Below are 19262 nucleotides of genomic sequence, written 5' to 3' on the forward strand. Positions count from 1 at the left end.
ATAAATGTTTAGATTTTTAAACTCCTCAGTGCTCTGACACATGCCCAAAACAATGTTGAGAGGAAGAAGCCATTATGAGGAGAGCTTAGCTTTAGCCCAAGTTGGAAAAAATTCTAAAAACATATGGTACTGATTGCTGGGAGTTAATAACAGAATTTATGTATTGACACGTATACTGTCCTAGTAAATTACTGGTTTATCTTAAAATTCTGTATGGTACTTATAATTTCTCCAGTCTCTAGAAAGATGTAAAAATAATTTATAGTGTGCTAATGTTTAGTTTCTACACTAATTGTTCAGTGGCATTTCACAAGATGCCCTTTGACTTCCTTTCTGAGACCTTCGTCTCAGTAAAGGAAGCTCTGGTTTAGAGTACCTTTATCTTGATTCCAATTCCAAAATCTTGTGCATTTGAGAATAACGTTTTTTCCCTTGGGGGTTTTCATTTCCCCTGTAGTCTATGCAGCTGGGTGCTCCTAATATATTATTTAAAAATTTGGTGGGAACTTTTGGATGTTATATTTGCTATATATTTTCTATTTGGGAGTTATTTTTTTATATTTGGACAGTGGTAACAGTAGAGCCATTCAGATGCCTTAGCTTCTAGAATACTATTTTTGTTTTTAAAATAGATGCATATGATATGGGCGTGGTACGGTGCACGCTTGTAATCCCAGTTCTTGAGAGCTTGAGACAGGAGGATCGAAGGTTCAAGGGCAGCCTCAGCAGTTTAGTGACGCCCTTGGCAACTAAGTGAGACCTTATTTCAAAATAAAAGATTAAAAGCCAGGTGTGGTGGCGCATGCTTGTAATTTCAGTACTTGGGAGGCTGAGACAGGATGATCTGTGTTCTTAGCCTCAGCTACCTAGTGAGTCCTTCTGCAATTTAGTGAGACTCTGTCTCAAAATAAAGAATAAAAAATAAGACTGGGAGTGTAGCTTGGAGTAGAATGCCCCTAGGTTCCATCCCCAGTACCATAAATCTAAAAAAGATGCACATAACATATAAGTAGCTCACCTTAGAGCTGGTTATGATGGTTTGTAAACAGCTGTACATGTGGGTGCACTTTGCTTTATAAAGTGGAGAGTCCCAGTCCCTGATGGGGTGCGTGCAGATTATATAAGGAGCTCCAAATGTATTAAGATTTTAAATATTAAAAAAAACTCAGCTGGACGTGGTGGTACATGCTTGCAAACGTAGGCCCTCCACAACTTAGACCCGGTTTTCAAATAAAGAATAAAAAATAGGGCTGAGGGTGTGGCTCAGAGGTAGAATGCCCCAAGGTTCCACCCCCAGTACAAAAAAACAAAAATACTCAGAGGGGCTAGAAAAGTAAAAGTGTTATTTATTTATTTATTTATTTATTTTGCGGTACTGGAGATGGAATCCAGTGGCATTCTACCTCTGAGCTACACCAGCCCTATTTTTTTATTCTTTACTTTGAAACACGGTCTTACTGAGTTGCAAAGAGCCTCACTAAGTAGTAGCTGAGGCTGTCTGCGAACTGTGAGCCTCCTGTCTCAGCCTCCAAATGCTGGGATTGCAAGCGTGCGACACCACGCCCGGCTTATTATTATATTATTAAATTAGGGAAATTTTTCTAAATATATGAAATTTAGAGGCATTAAAGGAAAAAATTTTTAAATTCTGTTTGCTCAAAGATGAACAGTGAAACAACAAACAATAAACTGAGGAAAACGCTTCAGTAAAACAGAAGCATTTGCTATAAAGTGCCTATGAATTAATAAAAGAGAAATGAACAGCGCAGGAGAAACATGCGTCCAGCAAGCACAGCTTAGAGCACAAGCCCAATGCAGACATGCAAAACTAGTTTTTCTCATATGGAGGCTAAGAAGGAGGACTGCAAGTTTGAGGCCAGCCTCAGCAACTAGTGAGACCCTGTTTCAAAATTAAAATTACAAGGTTCGGGGTGTAGCTCAGAAGTAGAACATTTCTGTGTTCCCAAGTAAATAAACAGTACCAAATAAATAAACAGAAAACATTTTTCTCAAAAATCAAAGAAATTGCCAGGAGTGGTGGCATACGCTTGTCATCCCAGCATTCAGGAGGCTGAGACCAGAGGATCACGGTTTGTGGACAGCCTCAGCTACATAGTGAGGCCCTCTTCAACTCAGTGAGACCCTGTTTCAAAATAAAGAATAAAAAATAGGGCAGGGGGGTGTAGCTCGGAGCTAGAATAACCCTGGGTTCCATCCCCAGACCTGCGGGGGGGGGGGGAGGGATCAAAGAAATTCAAATTCAAACAAAGTATAATTATCAAAGTATAATATTCTAATTACCTACTAATTAGGTTGTCAAAGACTGCTATATTAGTCAAGAGCCAGTCAAAAACAACATCAAGTATTCAGATGTCAAAGAAATTGATGTAGGGAATTGGTTTTCCAAATGTTGGAAGGCCAAAAGAGCAGGAAGGAAATACTGAGTTAACCTCCAGGTTAGAAACTCGGTGAACAGCTCTCCTCCAGAGGCAGCACATCACCTGGGCCTGGGAGCGGCGGGCACGCGCGGGGACACTGTGGAACAGCAGTAGCTGTGCGCCTCTGGGGAGGAGGGCAACAAGAGAAACACCGCGAGGAGCCTCATAGCCGGGCGTGGTGGCTCGCACCTGGAACCCCAGTGCTTGGGACACTGAGATGGGAGGATCGCAGGTTCAAGGTCAGCCTCAGCAACTTGGTGAAACCATCCCTGTTTGAAAATAAAAAGTAATTGGGACTTGGGGTGTTTAGCTCAGAGGTAAAACACCTCTGGTTCAGCCCGTAGCGCCAAACACACACAAAGAAGTATCCTCTTGCCTTCCCACGTCTGCCTTCTGGGCTCCTGCCATTGACCGAACATGGCCCGAGTTGGCATGGAAGCATGGGAGGTGCTGTTCACACTCACAGCCCCACGTCACAGAGGCCTGGTCCTGAAAAGAAGCGCTGCGTAACAAGCAGGGACACCAGCAGCCAGTTCTGCGAGGGCATCAGATGTAAAAGCCTCTGGATGCCCTTTGGGAGGGAAGTGAATGGATTCAACCTCTTGGGAAAACAACTTGCCAAAACCTGTGAACATTTTAAGTGTGGATTCTCTGTGCTCTAGCAAGTCTGTCAGAGAGTTATCCCGCAGAAACGCTGCTTAACATACGGAGAAAGGTCAGCAGATGTTTCATTGTTACATTTCATCCAATCTCAGAAATTGAGAATAGCCCTAAGTGTTCATCATTGGGGGATTGACTGGATATATTGTGATAGAGCCACTGAATAAAAAAATATGTTCATAAAAGAGTCTTACCTTGCCCGGCGTGGTGGCGCACATTTGTATCTCAGTACTTTGGAGGCTGAGACAGGAGGATCGCAGGTTTATGGCCAGCCTCAGCTTCTTAGGCCCTCACAACTTAGTGAGACCTTTTTTCCAAATATAGAATAAAAAAATAGGGCTGGGGGTGTAGCTCAGAGGTAGAATGCCCCTGGGTTCAGTCCTCAGGACTGCAAAAAGAAAAGAGTCTTACCTGTGTAGTTGAATGATAAAAGTGGTAGTTTATATGGACTTAGATATTTTTGTTAAATGTAAAAGAATCGCACTTTAACTTAGTGAAATGCTTCAGCTGCTACAGACATAAACTTTAAGGCAATAAATGCAGGAGTCACATGCCTTTTTTTCTCCACAGTTATGAATGCAGGAATGAGAAAATACTTCCTACAAGCCAATGATCAGCAAGACCTAGTAGAATGGGTAAATGTGTTGAACAAAGCTATAAAAATCACAGTAAGTACTTTTATTTTTTTGAAGAATTTTTATTTATTTATTTATTTTTTATTGGTGCACTGTATTCATACATCATAGTAGGATACATACTTTTGTAGACATACATGCACACTTTTCCCAGTCAGCCCCCACCCAATCCCCACCCCATTCTCTCCCTATCCCTCCCTCCCATGCTTGGCTTAGTAGTTGACATCTAGTATTATGGCAATTTATCTAAAATTAAAAATGATAATCTCACATAACAGTTTCATTTGTCTGATACCAAGCTTTTGATGACTTAAAGATAACATTTCAATATTTCTTTTTGCTTTCTTTCTTACCAGAGAATTTTTTTTTTTCTATTTTTTAGGTGAAACTATCATATATTTATATATTTATTTTTCGGAAAAAAATCTATACTAATATGGAATATGGACTCTAGGTACCCAAAACGATCTTGAAAAAGAACAAAGCTAGAAGATATCTATTTTCTGATTTCAAACCATATAAAGCTACAATAATTGAAACAGTGTAGTACTATTCTAAAGGCAGATATATAAACCATTGGAGTTAAATAAAAGCCTAGAGCTAAATTCTTCCCTATATTGTCAAGTTATTTTTGACAAGGTTTCCACGAACATTTGGTGGTGGAAATATTAATCTTTTAACTAAATATTGTTAAAAAATAATAATTACATGGAAAAGAATAAAATTGGACCCTTACCTAATCCCATATACAAATATTAACTCAAAATAGATAATAGACCTAAATATAAATCTTAAGACTATAAACTTTTAGGAGAAAATCTGGGTCATTAAACCTCATAACATTGAAATTGGCAGTGATTTCTTGGTTATGATTTCAATGGCACAGGCAACAGAAGAGTATACAAACTCCCTAAAAAATAAAAAAAAATATTGTATATCCAAAGACAATGTAAACAGAGTTAACAGTTAATAATAGAATGGGATAAAATATTTCCAATTGCTATAACTGAAGGTATATTAATATTCCAACTAGAAATCCTAAAAATTAACAACAATAAAGGCAAACAATACCCTTTAGAGATAGGTAAAAGACTAACATAAATAATGAATCTCCACAGATAACCAATCTTAGTTGTCTGTTGGATGGAAAATCTTGTTTCTCTGGTTCTGGAGTGTGTTACCTATTTCTTCTTTGTAGTTAATCTCTTTGAGTATTTTCTCTAGTGCTGGTTTTGAAGACATAAATTCCTTCAGTTTCTGTTTGTCATGGAAGCTTCGTATTTCTCCATCTAATTTGATAGAAAGTTTTGCTGGGTAGGAAATTTTTGGCTGGAAGTTGTTTTCTTTCAGAATTGGGAATATGTTACTCCAAGCCCTTCTTGCTCTCATGACTTGGTTTGGGAAGTCTGGAGTGATTCTAATTGGTTTGCCTCTGAATGTCACTTGGCCCTTTGCTTTTGTTGCCTTTAAGATTCTCTGCTTGGCTTCCACATTGGTCATTTTGACAATTATGTGGCGTGGGGATCCTCTTCTCCAATCCTGTCTAAAGGGAGTTCTATAAGTTTCCTGGACCTTTGTATCAACCTCTTGCTCTATGTTTGGAAAATTTTCTGCTATTACTTCCTTGAAGAGATTGTTGATCCCTTTGGTTTCACTTTCTTTTTTCTCCTCTATTCCAATTATTTTTAGGTTAGCTCTCTTAAAATGGGCCCATATTTCTTCAATGTCAGATTCCTGCTGTTGGATATTTTTTTCTAGATTAGAAACTATGCGTTCATTTTTGGAATGATCATCTTCTAAGAACGAGATTCTGTTCTCCATGTGGTCGAATCGGTTGTTTGTGCTTTGAATTGGTGCCTTTACTTCATTAATTGCATCCTTTATCTCTTTTTGGCTCTCTCTGAGTCCTTTTTGAAGCACCTCTATTATTTCTACAGTTATTTTCCTGATTTGATCTTCTAGAAATCTCTGATTTTCTGTTTTATCGGCTTCTGATGTTGTGGGGTTGTGGGCATTCATTGCTCCAGTGTTATTCCTCTTTTCCATGATTTCGGATGTTTGTGCCTTCTCTGGGTTCTTCCCTTGGGTCACTATGACTTCGCTTAAGGTGTTCTGGATCTCGAGTCAGTAGTATCTCAGACCCCACTACTCCTTTACTGGGTTGTATCACAGAGTCTCCGACCCAGAGAGTAGATAGAGGCTGCTTTAGACTGTGGGGGGGTGCCAGGTTGCACATTCTCCTATGGTGTGATATCTCTGCCACCGCCCCTCTCCCACTGGGTCAAGTCCCAGGGAGTACAGTACTGGGATTTCTCCTCTGTGGCCCGCAATTTGACTCACTGTTCTTGAGTACGCAGATGTAGCTGTACTGGCCTCGCTGAATTCGGTGCTGCTGCCGCCGGTGGCAATATGGCGCTGCTGCTACACCCTCGGCTGTGGGGCTGGCGTTTTTCTTCTTGGTTTTGATTTCTACTCTGAATCCCTGCAGTGTGTGCTGAGCTCGGCCACTGGGAGCTTTAGATGCCCTCTGCGCGGAGAAATCCCGCCTGGCTGTTCCGCAGTGGCTCACCTCGGCATGCTGTAGCCGATCTGTGAATTCGCCGGTGCCGCCGGCAATATGGCGCTGCTGCCGCGTCTGCCGCGTCCTCGGGCGCGAGGCCGGTGTATCTCCTCTGTGGCTCTGTTCTCAGTCCGCTTTCTCTCTGGAGCCTGGTGATTTTTTGTTTCACTGGTGATGGTGTTTTCTGGCTATGAAAGGCGCTGATTTTGTGGTAATGGAGATTTGTTGTTAGCGGGGCTCTTAAGCCCCACTTTTCTCGGTTGCCATCTTCCCGGAAGTAAGAATTTTCAATGTTAGAAGTAATCTTTACATTTTGAAAATGTGCCTACTGACCATTCCTAGCTTCCTGACAGGTGCTTACTCAAGTTTATTTCAAAGAAAGATGGTCCGAATGTGAGAACATTTCTCATGCATGGTGAGCGTCAGGCCTTTCATCAGCCCCTCAGTGCCTTTTTCACCTATCACATACTAATAATGATAGGAATTAGAGTAGATGTTCACCACTGCTCACAGCGGCGTTTCTGGGGGAGACGCGTATAGCACATACAGCAGTACCTTGATCAGACTGCCCTTTCTTCCAGCACAGGGTTTGAGCTTCCTGTCACCAGCTGAGCTGGTGGTGGTCGGCATTCCTGGCTTGTCTTTTAACCAGATAGGGCAGGAGATGAGATCAGGGCAGGAGATAGGAAGGCGAAGGGCTGAGAAACGAGGAGCAGGAATGGGGATTGGTCTGAAGAGCGGTCTCCGACTCCCATTTTCCTTCTTGAGTTCCAGAGTGTGGAACTCGACCTCCTTTCAATGCTACAACCTCTTGCTTCCAGCCTGGACTTTTCTTCTACTTGGTTTTTTGATGAGCATTGCTATTAGTTGATTATTTACACTGTGCCAGGCCTCGGACTGAGGGTTTTTCCAAAACTCTCTGGAGAAGTGGGGCTTAGAAGGATTGAGTGACTCTCTGGGGCTGGGAGCCCAGGCCAGCCGACTGGATCTGAGCCTGAGCTCTGAAGCGGAGTGAACACAGTGACTAAAACCAAACCCGGCTTTTCTGTTGCTGGCAAACAAAGGAATGGGGCCTGCCTTGCCCCGCCACGCCTTTTCTCCTGACACACTTAAGAGGAAACAGTGTAGGCTGCCTGGAGAGGCCTGGGAAGAGTTTCTGCGTGGGGTGTGCCACTTTTTAGTGTGTTTTTACTAAAGTTAAGTCCTTTGCTGGCCCTCAGCAGCTTACTCTCAAAGAACATGTGCCCCAAAAGTCAGCATGCTAGTTACTTGTTAGATCCTTTTACAATGAAGGTTCTGTGTTAACTCACAGCACAGTAAAGAGTTAATGTGGCTAAAGCCGTTCTCAGAGCTGGGTTGTTGAGTTTTTTTTTCTTCCACCAGAACAGCCTGTTACCACAGGACACAAAACACCCACGCGCCGCATCTGATCTGTCATGAAGCAGAAGTTATTTTGGGTTTGTGCAGTTTCAGAAAAGCAATATCTTGAACTGATTCAGAAGTACATATTCTTAAAGGAGTTTTAGTTGATCATTTTAACTCTTTTAATAAATATTCCCTGCTAAAATATTCCCTGTTTTTCTTTAGAAAGACAATATGTAGTAACTCTACTGAATTAGTTTTTTACAATTTACAAAAAGAAATACACTGGTTTCTTAGTGTTTCAAGAAAATAAGTAATGAATGGTCTTAGGCTTCCTACCATTTGGGGAGTTCTTGAATTGCTATGTCTTGATTTCTTCATAAAATGAAATAATCTCATTCAAATAATACTGTTAAGTATTTTGTTTTGTATGTATGTAGTACTGGGAATTGAACACATTCTACCTCTGAGTTATACCCCCAGGCCTATTTTATTTTGAAACAGCGTCTCAGTTGCTGAAGGCCTTGCTAAATTGCTGGGACTAACCTTAAACCTGCACTCCTTCTATCTCAGTCTCCCAAATACTGGGATTACAGGTGTGGGCCAGCTGCTGTTAAACTTTTTGACATGAAGGGCTTGGATGCTTTATTTTTAATTTTTTTTTGCGGGTTTGGGGATTGGAACCCGACCTCCGAGCTACACCTCCTCCCCTATTTTTTATTCTTTATTTTGAAACCGGGTCACACTGAGTTGCGGAGGGTCTCACTAAGTAGCTGAGGCTGTCCGCGAACCGCGATCCTCTAGTCAGCCTCCCAAATGCTGGGATTACAAGCATGCGCCACCACGCCCGGCTTTGGGTAATGCTTTCAAGTGTGGACTTTTAATTAGTTTTTGGAATTTTGTAGCTTTATTTCACATGTTGAAAATTTCAGTTTTTAAAATAAATTTGGTAATTGGTTTTTATGTTTTAATAATTCACATTTAGAACATAATTCAGGCATGGTGGTATAGGCCTCTACTTGGGGAAGGCTGTACTTGGGAGGCGGAGACAGGAAGATTGCAGGTTTGAGGCCAACCTCAGCAGCTTAGACCCTGTTTCAGAATAAAACATAAAATGGGCTGGAGCTATAGCTTAGAGGCAGAATACCCTGGGGTTTAATCCCCAGCACCAAAAACCCCAGTGAATATGGATTGGTAGACTTGCTAAAAAGTCAACTTTAGATAAGATACACATTGAACTCATAGGGTAGCAATGAAAGAAGTTCTCATTCTTTAATATGGTATATTTTATTTTTAATAAAAATTGTACTAGTTTTAATTTCATATGCATTCAATATATTTAGATGTGTTAGAAGCTGGGTGTGGTGGTGCACACTTGTAATCCCAAGATTTGGGAGGCTGAGACAGGAGGATCACAGGTTTGAGGCCAGTTTCAGCAACTTAGCAAGGCCCTCAATAACTTAGCGACACCATGTTTCAAAATAAAAGAAATTAAAATGGCTGTAGGATATAGCTTGGAGGTAGAATGTCTCTGGGTGTGACTCGAGTACCACAAAATAAAAATAATCATAAAAATAAAGTGTGAAATCTCTCATTTTTTATGCTTTCCTCTGGTAATTGCTGGTGACTTACCTGTAGATTCTTTGCAAAGTTAAATTTAACATTTTCTTTTCTTTCTTTTTTTTTTTTTTTTTTTTTTTGTGGTGCTGGCGATTGAACCAAGGGGCATTCTACCTCTGAGCTGCACCCCCAGCCCTATTTATTTTTTATGGAAACAAGGTCTTGCTAAGTTGCTGAGAACCTCGCTCAGTTGCTGAGAGGCAGCTTTGGAATGGATCCACTTGTCTCAGTCTCCCAAGTACTGGGATAATAGGCATACATTACCTTTATATAGAATCACTCCAAATGATTTTGGCCAACTATAATTTAGTGGACTCCTGAGTATTATGTCACATAGAAATTTATAAGTTTTACAGGTACAAGCCAGGCGTGGTGGTGCATGCTTGTAATCCCAGCATTTGGGAGGCTGAGACAGGAGGATTGCAGTTCATGGACAGCCTCAGCTACTTAGTGAGGCCCTTTGCAACTCAATGAGACCCGGTTTCAAAATAAAGAATAAAAAATAGGGATGGGGGTGTAGCTTGGAGGTAGAATGCCCTTGGATTCCATCCCCAGTACCGGAAAAAAAAAAATTTTACAGATCCCAAATTGGAGTTTGAAAGAGTGTGGTCTCATCATCGAGGGTAAGAGAATGGGGATTATTACTATAGTACTTTGCAATTTTAATCGGAGGATAGTATCCTCCAATACTATTGCTTGTGATTTTTCTTAAGTCTATGAATGTGGGCTGATGTCTGCCATTTGAAATTCTTTTCCCATTATTAAAAAAAAAGAGCTATAGTAGAGGAACCAGCCTTAAAGAGAGCAGTCAATAATTAGAGTTTGGAAAATCAAAATTTAAAGTGTAATTTCACCTTAATATAAAGTGTAATTATATTTATATTAAGTATAATTATCATAGTTTCTGATACCCTTTTGATTATTAAGACATATCCAAGATACATATGGTTTATTTCTAATTGGAAAAGCACTGCATCTTAAGTGTCTTTTTCCACTATAGTTTTTAATCTGAAAAGTAGTTTTTTGAAGTTGTGGCAAAAACTATACTTTTTGTTGTTGTTGTGTTTGTTTATTTATTGGCACCGAGGAGCTAGTTGAAGCCGAAGCTGAACGTAGGACCTTGGTCTGAGCACAGTGGTCTCCATGCCCAAGTGTTAGCCGGGCTTTGGGCTTTGCAGCAGCACTTTCACAGTGCAGGACACTGAGCAGCCCGTGGCCCCGGAGTTTGCGTCTTAACACTTTAGGTTTTTTCAGTCTTTTGTTGTTAATAAACTGAGCATCCACCTTCCCTTTAACTTTGAGCAACCTGCAGCATTTTCATTCATTTTAGCCATAAATACCAAAGTCTGTTTTCCTGAAGTCTGTTTTATTCATTCTCTAGTCATTTTTACCTCTACTCTTCCTACTGTTGAAATTTTCTTCTATCAGTCATATGCAAATGCATGCTAATAGTATACTTAGATCTATCACAAGCCAGATATGGTGACATGCCTACAATCCCAATCCCAGTACTAGGGAGGCTAAAACAGGAGGATCACATATTCGAGGACAGCCTCGGCAAGTATTGAGACATCAATCTAGTGAGACCCTGTCGCAAAATAAAAATAAAATAAGGTGGGGGTGTAGCTCAGAGGTAGAATGCCCCTGGTTTCAATCTCTGCTATCGATAAATAAGCCAGGCGTGGTGACACACCTCTGTAATCCCAGTACCTGGAACGCTTGAGACCAGAGGATCACAGGTTTGAAGCCAGCCTCTGCAATTCAGTGAGACTTACATCAACTTAGACCGTTTCCAGATTAAAAATAGGGCTGGAGGTGTAACTCAGAGGTAAAATGCCTTCGGGTTCAATTCCCAGCACCAAAAAAACAAAAATAAAAACAAACAGTTCAATTATGAAAAACTGCATCAAATAAAAAATCTAGAGAGAAAGCAAGGAAAGGGGGAAGGTGGTAAAGAGACTCTGGCAGGAGCAGGGGCTGACACCTGTGCTTTCTGCTGTCTGAGGCCACGCTTCTGCTTCTCGCTGGGAAGAAAAGGGAAATCCGGAATCGTTCACATTAATGGCTGGATTTAGACTGACTGTTCACTCATCATTAACTATAATTTTTAAGGGAGTTACCTATATTTGTGGAAACTTTGCTTGTATTCTTAGAGAATAAGATGGTTACAATTTAAATAATTTTTATTGTAAAATATATTTTGTGTGTATGTGGTGCTGGGAATTGAACCCAGGGGCATTCTACTTTCAACACCTCTAGTCCTATTTTATTTTTTATTTGGTAACAAGGTCTCACTAGGTTGATGAGAACCTCATTAAGTTTCTGAGGCTGTCCTGGAACCTACAATCCTGGCTTGCCTCCCAAGTACTGGGATTACAGGTACATGCCACCATGCCTGGCATAAAGTATAATTTTCAAAGTTAATTGTTGGGCTTTAACATTGAAATTATGCTTTGCTTAACTTTTGATTTTATTATAAGGACAGATGAGAAGCAGTAGGCTTGACAGCATGGACAAGGGTGTGTGTGTGTGTGTGTGTGTGTGTGTGTGTGTGTGTGTCTTTTGTCTGTCTGTCTGTGTCTGTCTACCCAGTCACTGAGGATTGAGCCCAGGGGCATTCTGCCTCCAAGCTACACCTCCAGTACTATTTTATTTTTATTTTGAAACAGAGTCTTGCTAGGGTGATGAGAGTCTCACTACTTGCTGAGGCTGTCTTCAAACCTCCTGTCTCAGCCTTTTGGTACTGGGATTTCAAGCATGTGTTTAAATACCCGGCTCTACTATAGATTTTTATTTGATAAATTGTTGTTGTTGTTGTTGTTGTTGTTATTATTATTATTATTATTATTATTATTATTATTTGCAGTACTAGGGATTGAACCCAGGGGCATTCTACCTCCGAGCTACATCCTCAGCCCTACTTTTTATTATTTATTTATATATTTTTTTGTGGTACGGGGGGGGGGTGGAGCCCAGAGGCTTTCTACCTCCAGGCTATACTCTCAGACCTGTTTTATATTTTATTTGGAAACAGGGTCTCATTAAGTTGCTGAGAGCCTCACTAAGTAACTGAGGCTGACTTTGAACCTGTGCGATCCTCCTGTCTTAGCCTCCCAAGCGCTGGGATGATGATGATGATGATGATGATGATGATGATGATGATAATGATTAATTTTTTTATTTTTTTGGTGGTACTGGGTTCATGGAAACCCTTCTACCTCCGGGCTACACTCCCAGACCCATTTTTATATTTTTATTTAGAAACAGGGTCTCTTAAGCCAGCGCGGCTGACTTGGAACCTGCGCGATCCTCCTGTCTCCGCCTCCCAAGTGCGGGGATTACAAGCGTGCGCCACCATGCCCGGCCTTATTATTATTTTTTGAAACAGGGTCTCACTAAGTAGCTGAGGCTAGCTGTGAGCCTGTGATCCTTTTGTTAATCCTCCCCAACTACTGGGATTACAAGTGTGCACCACCATGCCCAGCCAATATAGTTTTTTTTTTTTTTTGCGGGTCTGGGGATGGAACTCAGGGGCATTCGACCTCCAAGTTACCTCACCCTATTTTTTTTATTTTTTATTTTTGAAACAGGATCTCGCTGAGTTGTGGAGGGACTCACTAAGTAGCTAAGACTGTCCACGAACCGCGATCCTCCAGTCTCAGCCTCCCAAATGCCTGGCTTGCCACTATAGATTTTAAAAATCAGAATTTCTGGGTATGAAGGTTGGGAATCAAGTTTTTTTTTGGGGGGGGTGTGGTGCTAGGGATAGAACCCAAGAGCATTCTACCTCTGAGCTTTACCCCCAGCCCTATTTTTTATTTTTATTTTTTAATTTTTTTGTTTATTGTGGTACTGGGGATAGAAACCAAGGACATTCTACCTCCAAGCTGTACCTCCAGCCCTGTTTTTTATTCTTTCTTTGGAAACAGGGTCTCACTAAGTAGTAGAGGACCTTACTAAGTAGCTGAGGCTGGCTGCGAACCTGCAATCCTCCTGTCTCAGCCTCCCAAGTACTGGGATTATAAGCATGCACCATCATGCCCAGTTTGATTGATTGATTACAGTACTGGGAATGGAACCCAGGGGCATTCTATCTCTGAGCTACACCTCTAGCTCTAGATTTTATTCCTTATTTTGAAACAGGGACTCACTGAGTTGTAAAGGGCCTCACTAGGTAGCTGAGGCTGTCCTTGAACCATGATCTTCTTGCCTCAGCCTCCCAAATGCTGGGATTACAAGTGTGAGCCACTACGCCCAGCTTACTTTTTTTTTATTTTTGAAGCAGGGTCTCATTAAGTTTTGGAGGACCTCATTAAATTGCTAAGGCTGTCCACAAACCATGATCCTACTGTTTCAGCCTCCCAAGTAAATTACAAGCATGTGCCACCACACCTAGCTCTCAAGTTTTTAATATTCCTGGGTGATACCTTCTGCACACTACAGTTTGAGAACCATCCTATTTTGGAATCACATTAATATGTTGCTAGGGTCTTTGAGTACCATTTGAATGTTACTCTCTGTAGTTTTCCCCATACCTTGCTAGCAGGGATTAGCTATGTGATTTGCAAATTCTTTGATCTTTTTTTTTTTTTTTAATTTTTTTGTGGTACTGGGTTTCCTGGAAGCCTTTCTACCTCTGGACTACACTCCCAGACCTATTTTATACTTTTTTTTATTTGGAAAATGGGTCTCTTAAGCCAGCATGGCTGGCTGGCTTCAAACCTGTGCAATCCTTCTGTCTCCACCTCACAAGCGTGGGGATTACAAGCCTACGCCACCATGCCCAGAGATCTTTTTCTTTTTTTTTTTTTTAAAGCCGGGCTTGAAGCCTGGCATGGTGGCACAAGCTTGTAATCCCAGCACTTGGGAGGCTGAGACAGGAGGATCGCACATGTTCGAAGCCAGCCTCAGCTACTTAGTGAGGCTCTCAGCAACTTAGTGTAGTGAGACCCTGTTTCCAAATAAAAATATAAAAAATAGGTCTGGAAGTATGGCCCGGAGGTAGAAAGCCTCTGGGTTCCACCCCAGTACCACCAAAAAAAAAAAGAGTAAAGCCGGGTTTGATAGCATATGCCTGTAATCTGATTACATAGGCTGGGTCAGGAGGATCACAGGTTTCAGACCAGAATATATAATTTAGTGAGGCCTTGTTTCAAAATAAGAAATAAAATAACCCTGGGATATAGTTCAGAGGTAGAATATCCCCGGGTTCAGTCCCCAGAATCCCCCCCACCCCACAAATTTTCTATATCACTGCTTTTGTGATGGTTAGTAGTATTTGTCACAATGTTTTTGAAAGACTACAAGATCCCCAAATATTGGATACTAGGACTGAACCTAGCTGCATCCAACTCCGAGCTATACCACCAGCCCTTTTTATTTTGAAACAGGGTCTCACTAGGTCGTGAGAGTCTCACTAAGTTGTTGAGGCTGTCCTTTTAATCCTCCTGTCTCAGCCTTTCAGTGACTGGAATTAGACTTAGACCGAAATTATAGGCATGCGCCACCCAACTTGATTCCACATTCTCTTTAAATCAAGTTCAACAGCATAATTGGTGTTGAGTGTGCTTTATTACATTTTATTCATATTCTTACCAATTTATCATTCTGATAATACTACGCTAAGTTTATAGACCAGAAAGTGATTAGCTGAATACCATATTCTCTGACTAAGCCACATAATAAAAACTAAAATCCGCACCAGGCATTGTAGCTCACGCTTGTAATCACAGCCTTTGCGAGGCTGAAACAGGAGGATCGCGTTTCAAGGACAGCCTCAGCTACTACTTAGTGAGGCCCTGTTTCAAAATAAAAAATAGGGCTGGGGGTGTAGCTCAGAGGTAGAATGCCCCTGGGTTCCATTCCCAGTTCTGGGGGAAAAAATGTAAAAATAAATAAATAAATAAATAAATAAATAAATAAAATCTGTGTGATATTTATGATACTCTTGAAGTCTAAAGTTTCACTTTACTGAGGTTCTCATCGGTGAGATTTTAGGTTTCACAGTCATTATTTGTTTATACTTGTGATTTCTCATTAATTCAAGTATTGGGATTCTTTCTTTAAATTCTTAATTTTTTTGTTATTTTGAGTATTTTGATTTTTGGTTTATGGTAAGAATTACATTTTCTTTATTGCTGATTTGAGGTTTGTCCATGGAGCTATTCTTGCATCCTTTATTGAATACTTACTGTGTGTTTGGAAATAAATTCTGTCATAAAGCCAGTAAAAAGCTGGGTGTGGTGGCACGTGCCTGTAATCCCAGTTCTATGACACAGGAGGATGGCAGGTTCAAGGTCGGCCTCAGTGAGTAGTGAGACACTCATCAACCTAGTGAGACCCTGTTTCCAAATAATACATAAAATTGGGCTGGGCATGTAGCTCAAAGTTAAAATGCTTCTGGGTTCAATCCCTAGTACCACCAAAAAATTTAAAAGTTTAAAAAAAATAAAGCCAGTAAAGATGATCATGCTCTGTCCTTTGGACCTTGCAGAGCACTAGTAGGAATTGAGGGAAGGGATCTGCAGTCCGGTGCTCAGTGCCCTGAGAAAAGGGGACCGAGGTTGGCTTTGGAAGAGAGACCAACCTGGCTGGAACAGGAGCCAGACCTCTGTCCCTGAATGCTTCTGAGCATCTGGCTTCCTTGCCTCTCAAATGGAGATACCGCCCTGTGCGCGGTTGGCAGGAGGAGAAGGGCAGTGTGTGGGAGGGACCTGCACACGTGAGTGCCAAGTAAGCGATGGCTGTGTAGGAGAGCATTCCTAGAACAGGAAATGAGTGTGGGAACTCAAAGGGGCGGTGCTCACACATCACTTGTAAGTAGTTTATATGTTTGTCAGTTATGTGTAGACGATTCAGTCTGTTATCAAAGAACATCGACTATAAAATGCTAGTTGCCGACTGACTAACTTTATACACTACTGTTTCAGGTACCAAAGCAGTCAGACTCACAGCCTAACTCTGACAACCTAAGTCGCCAAGGTGAATGTGGGAAGAAGCAGGTGTCTTACAGAACTGATATTGTTGGTGGTGTGCCCATCATTACTCCAACTCAGGTACTAGGTCTCGCGTTGTGTCATAGTCTCGTATGTATTGATCTCTGTACTGTCATCAGAACTGACGCAGCGCATCTTCACAGAATGACTGTGATATGCAGTTGCTAATATATACACATTCATATTTCTTATTTCAAAAGTGTATGCTAGAGCTAGGCGTGGTGGCATGCTTGTAATCCCAGTACTTTTGAAGGCTGACACAGGAAGATTGCAGGTTTGAGGACAGCCTCACCAAATAGTGAAACTATCAATCTAGCGAGAGACTGTTTCAAAATAAAAATAAAATAAAGCTGGAGGGTGTAGCTCTGAGGTAGAATGCCTTTGGGTTCAATCCCCAGTGCCCCCTCCAAAATATATGCTGATCTTAGAATGTTGGGTATTTTAGGTAAATTTTACAGGTAAAATTTGTTAATTATTACAGGTAAAGAATACTGGATACTTCTCATGTTTACTCTACACTGCCTTCTGTATACTTTTCCCCTCAGAAGTGAATGTGTAAATTGCATACTAGATTTGTGTAAACAGTATTTTTCATTTAATTAATGAACATTTTCCAAGTCATCAGAAATTATTCCACATCATTTCTAATTACTGCATGGTAGTTCTGCCATGGGCTTATCCAATTTACAAACTCTCCTTGTGGGCAGAGTTCTTTTCCCTTTTCTTTCTTCATTCTTTTGTAAACAATGGTATGATAAACATTCTTGTAGTTTAAAGTTTAGAGACTTATGATACTTTCTAAGAGATAAATTTCTAGATATAAAATTACTGGGTCATGGCATTTCGAGCTACACCCCCAGCCCTGTTTTTTTTTTTAATTCTTTATTTTGAAACAGGGTTTCACTGAGTTGCAGAGGGCCTCACTAAGTAGCTGAGGCTGTGAAAACCCAGATCCTTCTGTCTCAGCTTCCCGAATGCTGGGATTACTAGTGTGCACCACCACGCCCGGCATATGTCATTTTTTTAAACCTATTTTTCTACAACCTGGACTAGGTAAACTAACCAAAGGACTGGAATTTTGACATAATTATATCCCCAAAGTACTGCTATGCTAAATTAAGTCTCACTTGGGTCTTAGGAAAAATATAAATTTTCAAGCAGTTTTTTATTAATAAATACTTTTGGGGGGGTTAAATTTCTTTTGTTGCTATTGGAATGAGTTTGTAATGCAAAGTAATTATTGAAAGTTGAGAACCAAGAATTTTAAATTAATTGTTTTTGCTAGCATTGGTTATTTTTTATTACCTTTGTGTCTTTTTAGCTAAAAAACCCGACACTTATAAAACTTTTTAATGAAATTTTATTATATACCATATTTTTTAAGTCTTGGCAGGCCAGGGTGATTATTGGAAAGAGAAATGCAATATTAATTAATTAGCTATTGAATGTCTTTATGCTTTGAAAAGATTAATAAACAAAAATCCTTACTTTAGTGGAAGCTTACAGTTTTTACCAAAGTTGGATAAAAAAGTAAGGTTGCATATGGTTTTACTTTTTCCAAAAGTAACTTAACCTGTTACCCATCTGGTTAATATACAGCCAGACACTTCTTTCGCCTGTGTCATGATCTGCATTAACATGAAGGGCAGGACTCTTTGTCTATAGTTGTACTAAAATATTGTAGCAGTTTATATATGTGGCTGTTTTAATTTGAATTGAGAGATGTCATTTTTAAAAACTTTTAAAAATTTTATTTTGGCCGGGTATGGTGGCGCATGCTTGTAATCCCTGTGCTTGGGAGGCAGAGACAGGAGGATCGCGCAGGTTCAAAGCCAGCCGCGCTGGCTAAAGAGACCCTGTTTCCAAATAAAAATATAAAAAATAGGTGTCTGGGAGTGTAGCCCAGAGGTAGAAGGGTTTCCAGGAATCCCAGTACCTCCAAAATATATAAATTTATTTTTGCAAGATAGTTTATAAAGTTATATTTACTTTTCAAAATATATGGATAATATAACTTCAAGAAAATATTAAATGAATCTTATTTGTATGATTAATTTATTCAGTAAGTCTGGGGATAAGCAGTGAGTTACATATTGGGATTACAAAGTCAAGTCCCTGTTGGTGACCTATCTAAATAAAGAACAGGTTGAAACTCCTCAGGTAATGTATGACAATTAACACTTTGTTTTTTCTTGTCAGGTGAGGTGGCACATTCCTGAATTCCCTTTATTTGGGAAGTTAAGATAGGGATTATAGGTTTGAAGCCAGCTTCAGCAACTTAAGGAGGCTCTCAGCAATTTAGACCCTGTTTCAAAATAAAAATAAAATAGGGCTGGAGGTGTAGGTTGGAGTAGAATACCACTAGGTTTAATCCCAAGGGTCACATATACGTAAAAAAGACTTAGATTTTTTTTTTTTTTAAATTTTAGGAGTTCTTGAAAATATGCCTTTAGCTAATTCTTGGGAATCTAAATTAACAGATTTTTTAAGTAAACAGGAACCTAGTGCTTTGAGGAGCATGAAATCCTGCAGATAGTTTTTTAAAATCACTGGGCTTATGTGTAGGATATGAAACTATATTACTTTCTGTAATGAGCATAAGAGAAAGTTGTCAGGATCTAGGACTAAACAGACTTGACATCAAAAACATAATTCATAAAAGGAAAAGATTGATAAATTGGACTTCATCTGGATTAAAAATATTTGTCTATGAAAGACCCTGTTTAGAGAATGAAAAAGAAAGCTACAGACTGGGGGAAAAATATTTTCAAGCCACGTAGTCAACAACAAATACTCTCAAAACCCAACAATTAAGTCAGGCAAGGTGGGTCATGCCCATAATCCCAGTGACTCAGGAGGCTAAGGCAAGAAGATTGCCAAGTTTAAAGCCAGCTTGGGGAATTTAAGGAGACACTGCCTCAAAATAAAAATAAGAAGGGTTGGGGATGGAACTCAGTGGTAGAGCACATCTGGGCCCAATCACTAGTATTGC

The 19262-nt window shown here is 40.3% G+C and overlaps 1 protein-coding gene across 12 annotated transcripts in view; it reads left to right on the forward strand.

The window, feature by feature from the left end:
* PLEKHA1 (pleckstrin homology domain containing A1) overlaps positions 1-19262 on the forward strand; it is a gene marked incomplete at both ends in the record, with an annotated part of 55741 nt that overhangs the window by 16990 nt on the left and 19489 nt on the right. For 6 of the 12 annotated variants that reach the window (XM_080694296.1, XM_080694302.1, XM_080694300.1 and 3 more), the window contains 2 exons: positions 3669-3766; positions 16205-16330. In XM_080694296.1, the coding sequence (XP_080550422.1) occupies positions 3669-3766; positions 16205-16330 (224 nt within the window). The remainder of the gene's footprint in view (positions 1-3668; positions 3767-16204; positions 16331-19262) is intronic. The other 6 variants (XM_080694307.1, XM_080694297.1, XM_080694298.1 and 3 more) reach the window with 3 other exon arrangements.

The sequence above is a fragment of the Muscardinus avellanarius genome (assembly GCF_963383645.1).
Source record: "Muscardinus avellanarius genome assembly, chromosome: 4".
Classification (NCBI taxonomy): domain Eukaryota; kingdom Metazoa; phylum Chordata; class Mammalia; order Rodentia; family Gliridae; genus Muscardinus; species Muscardinus avellanarius.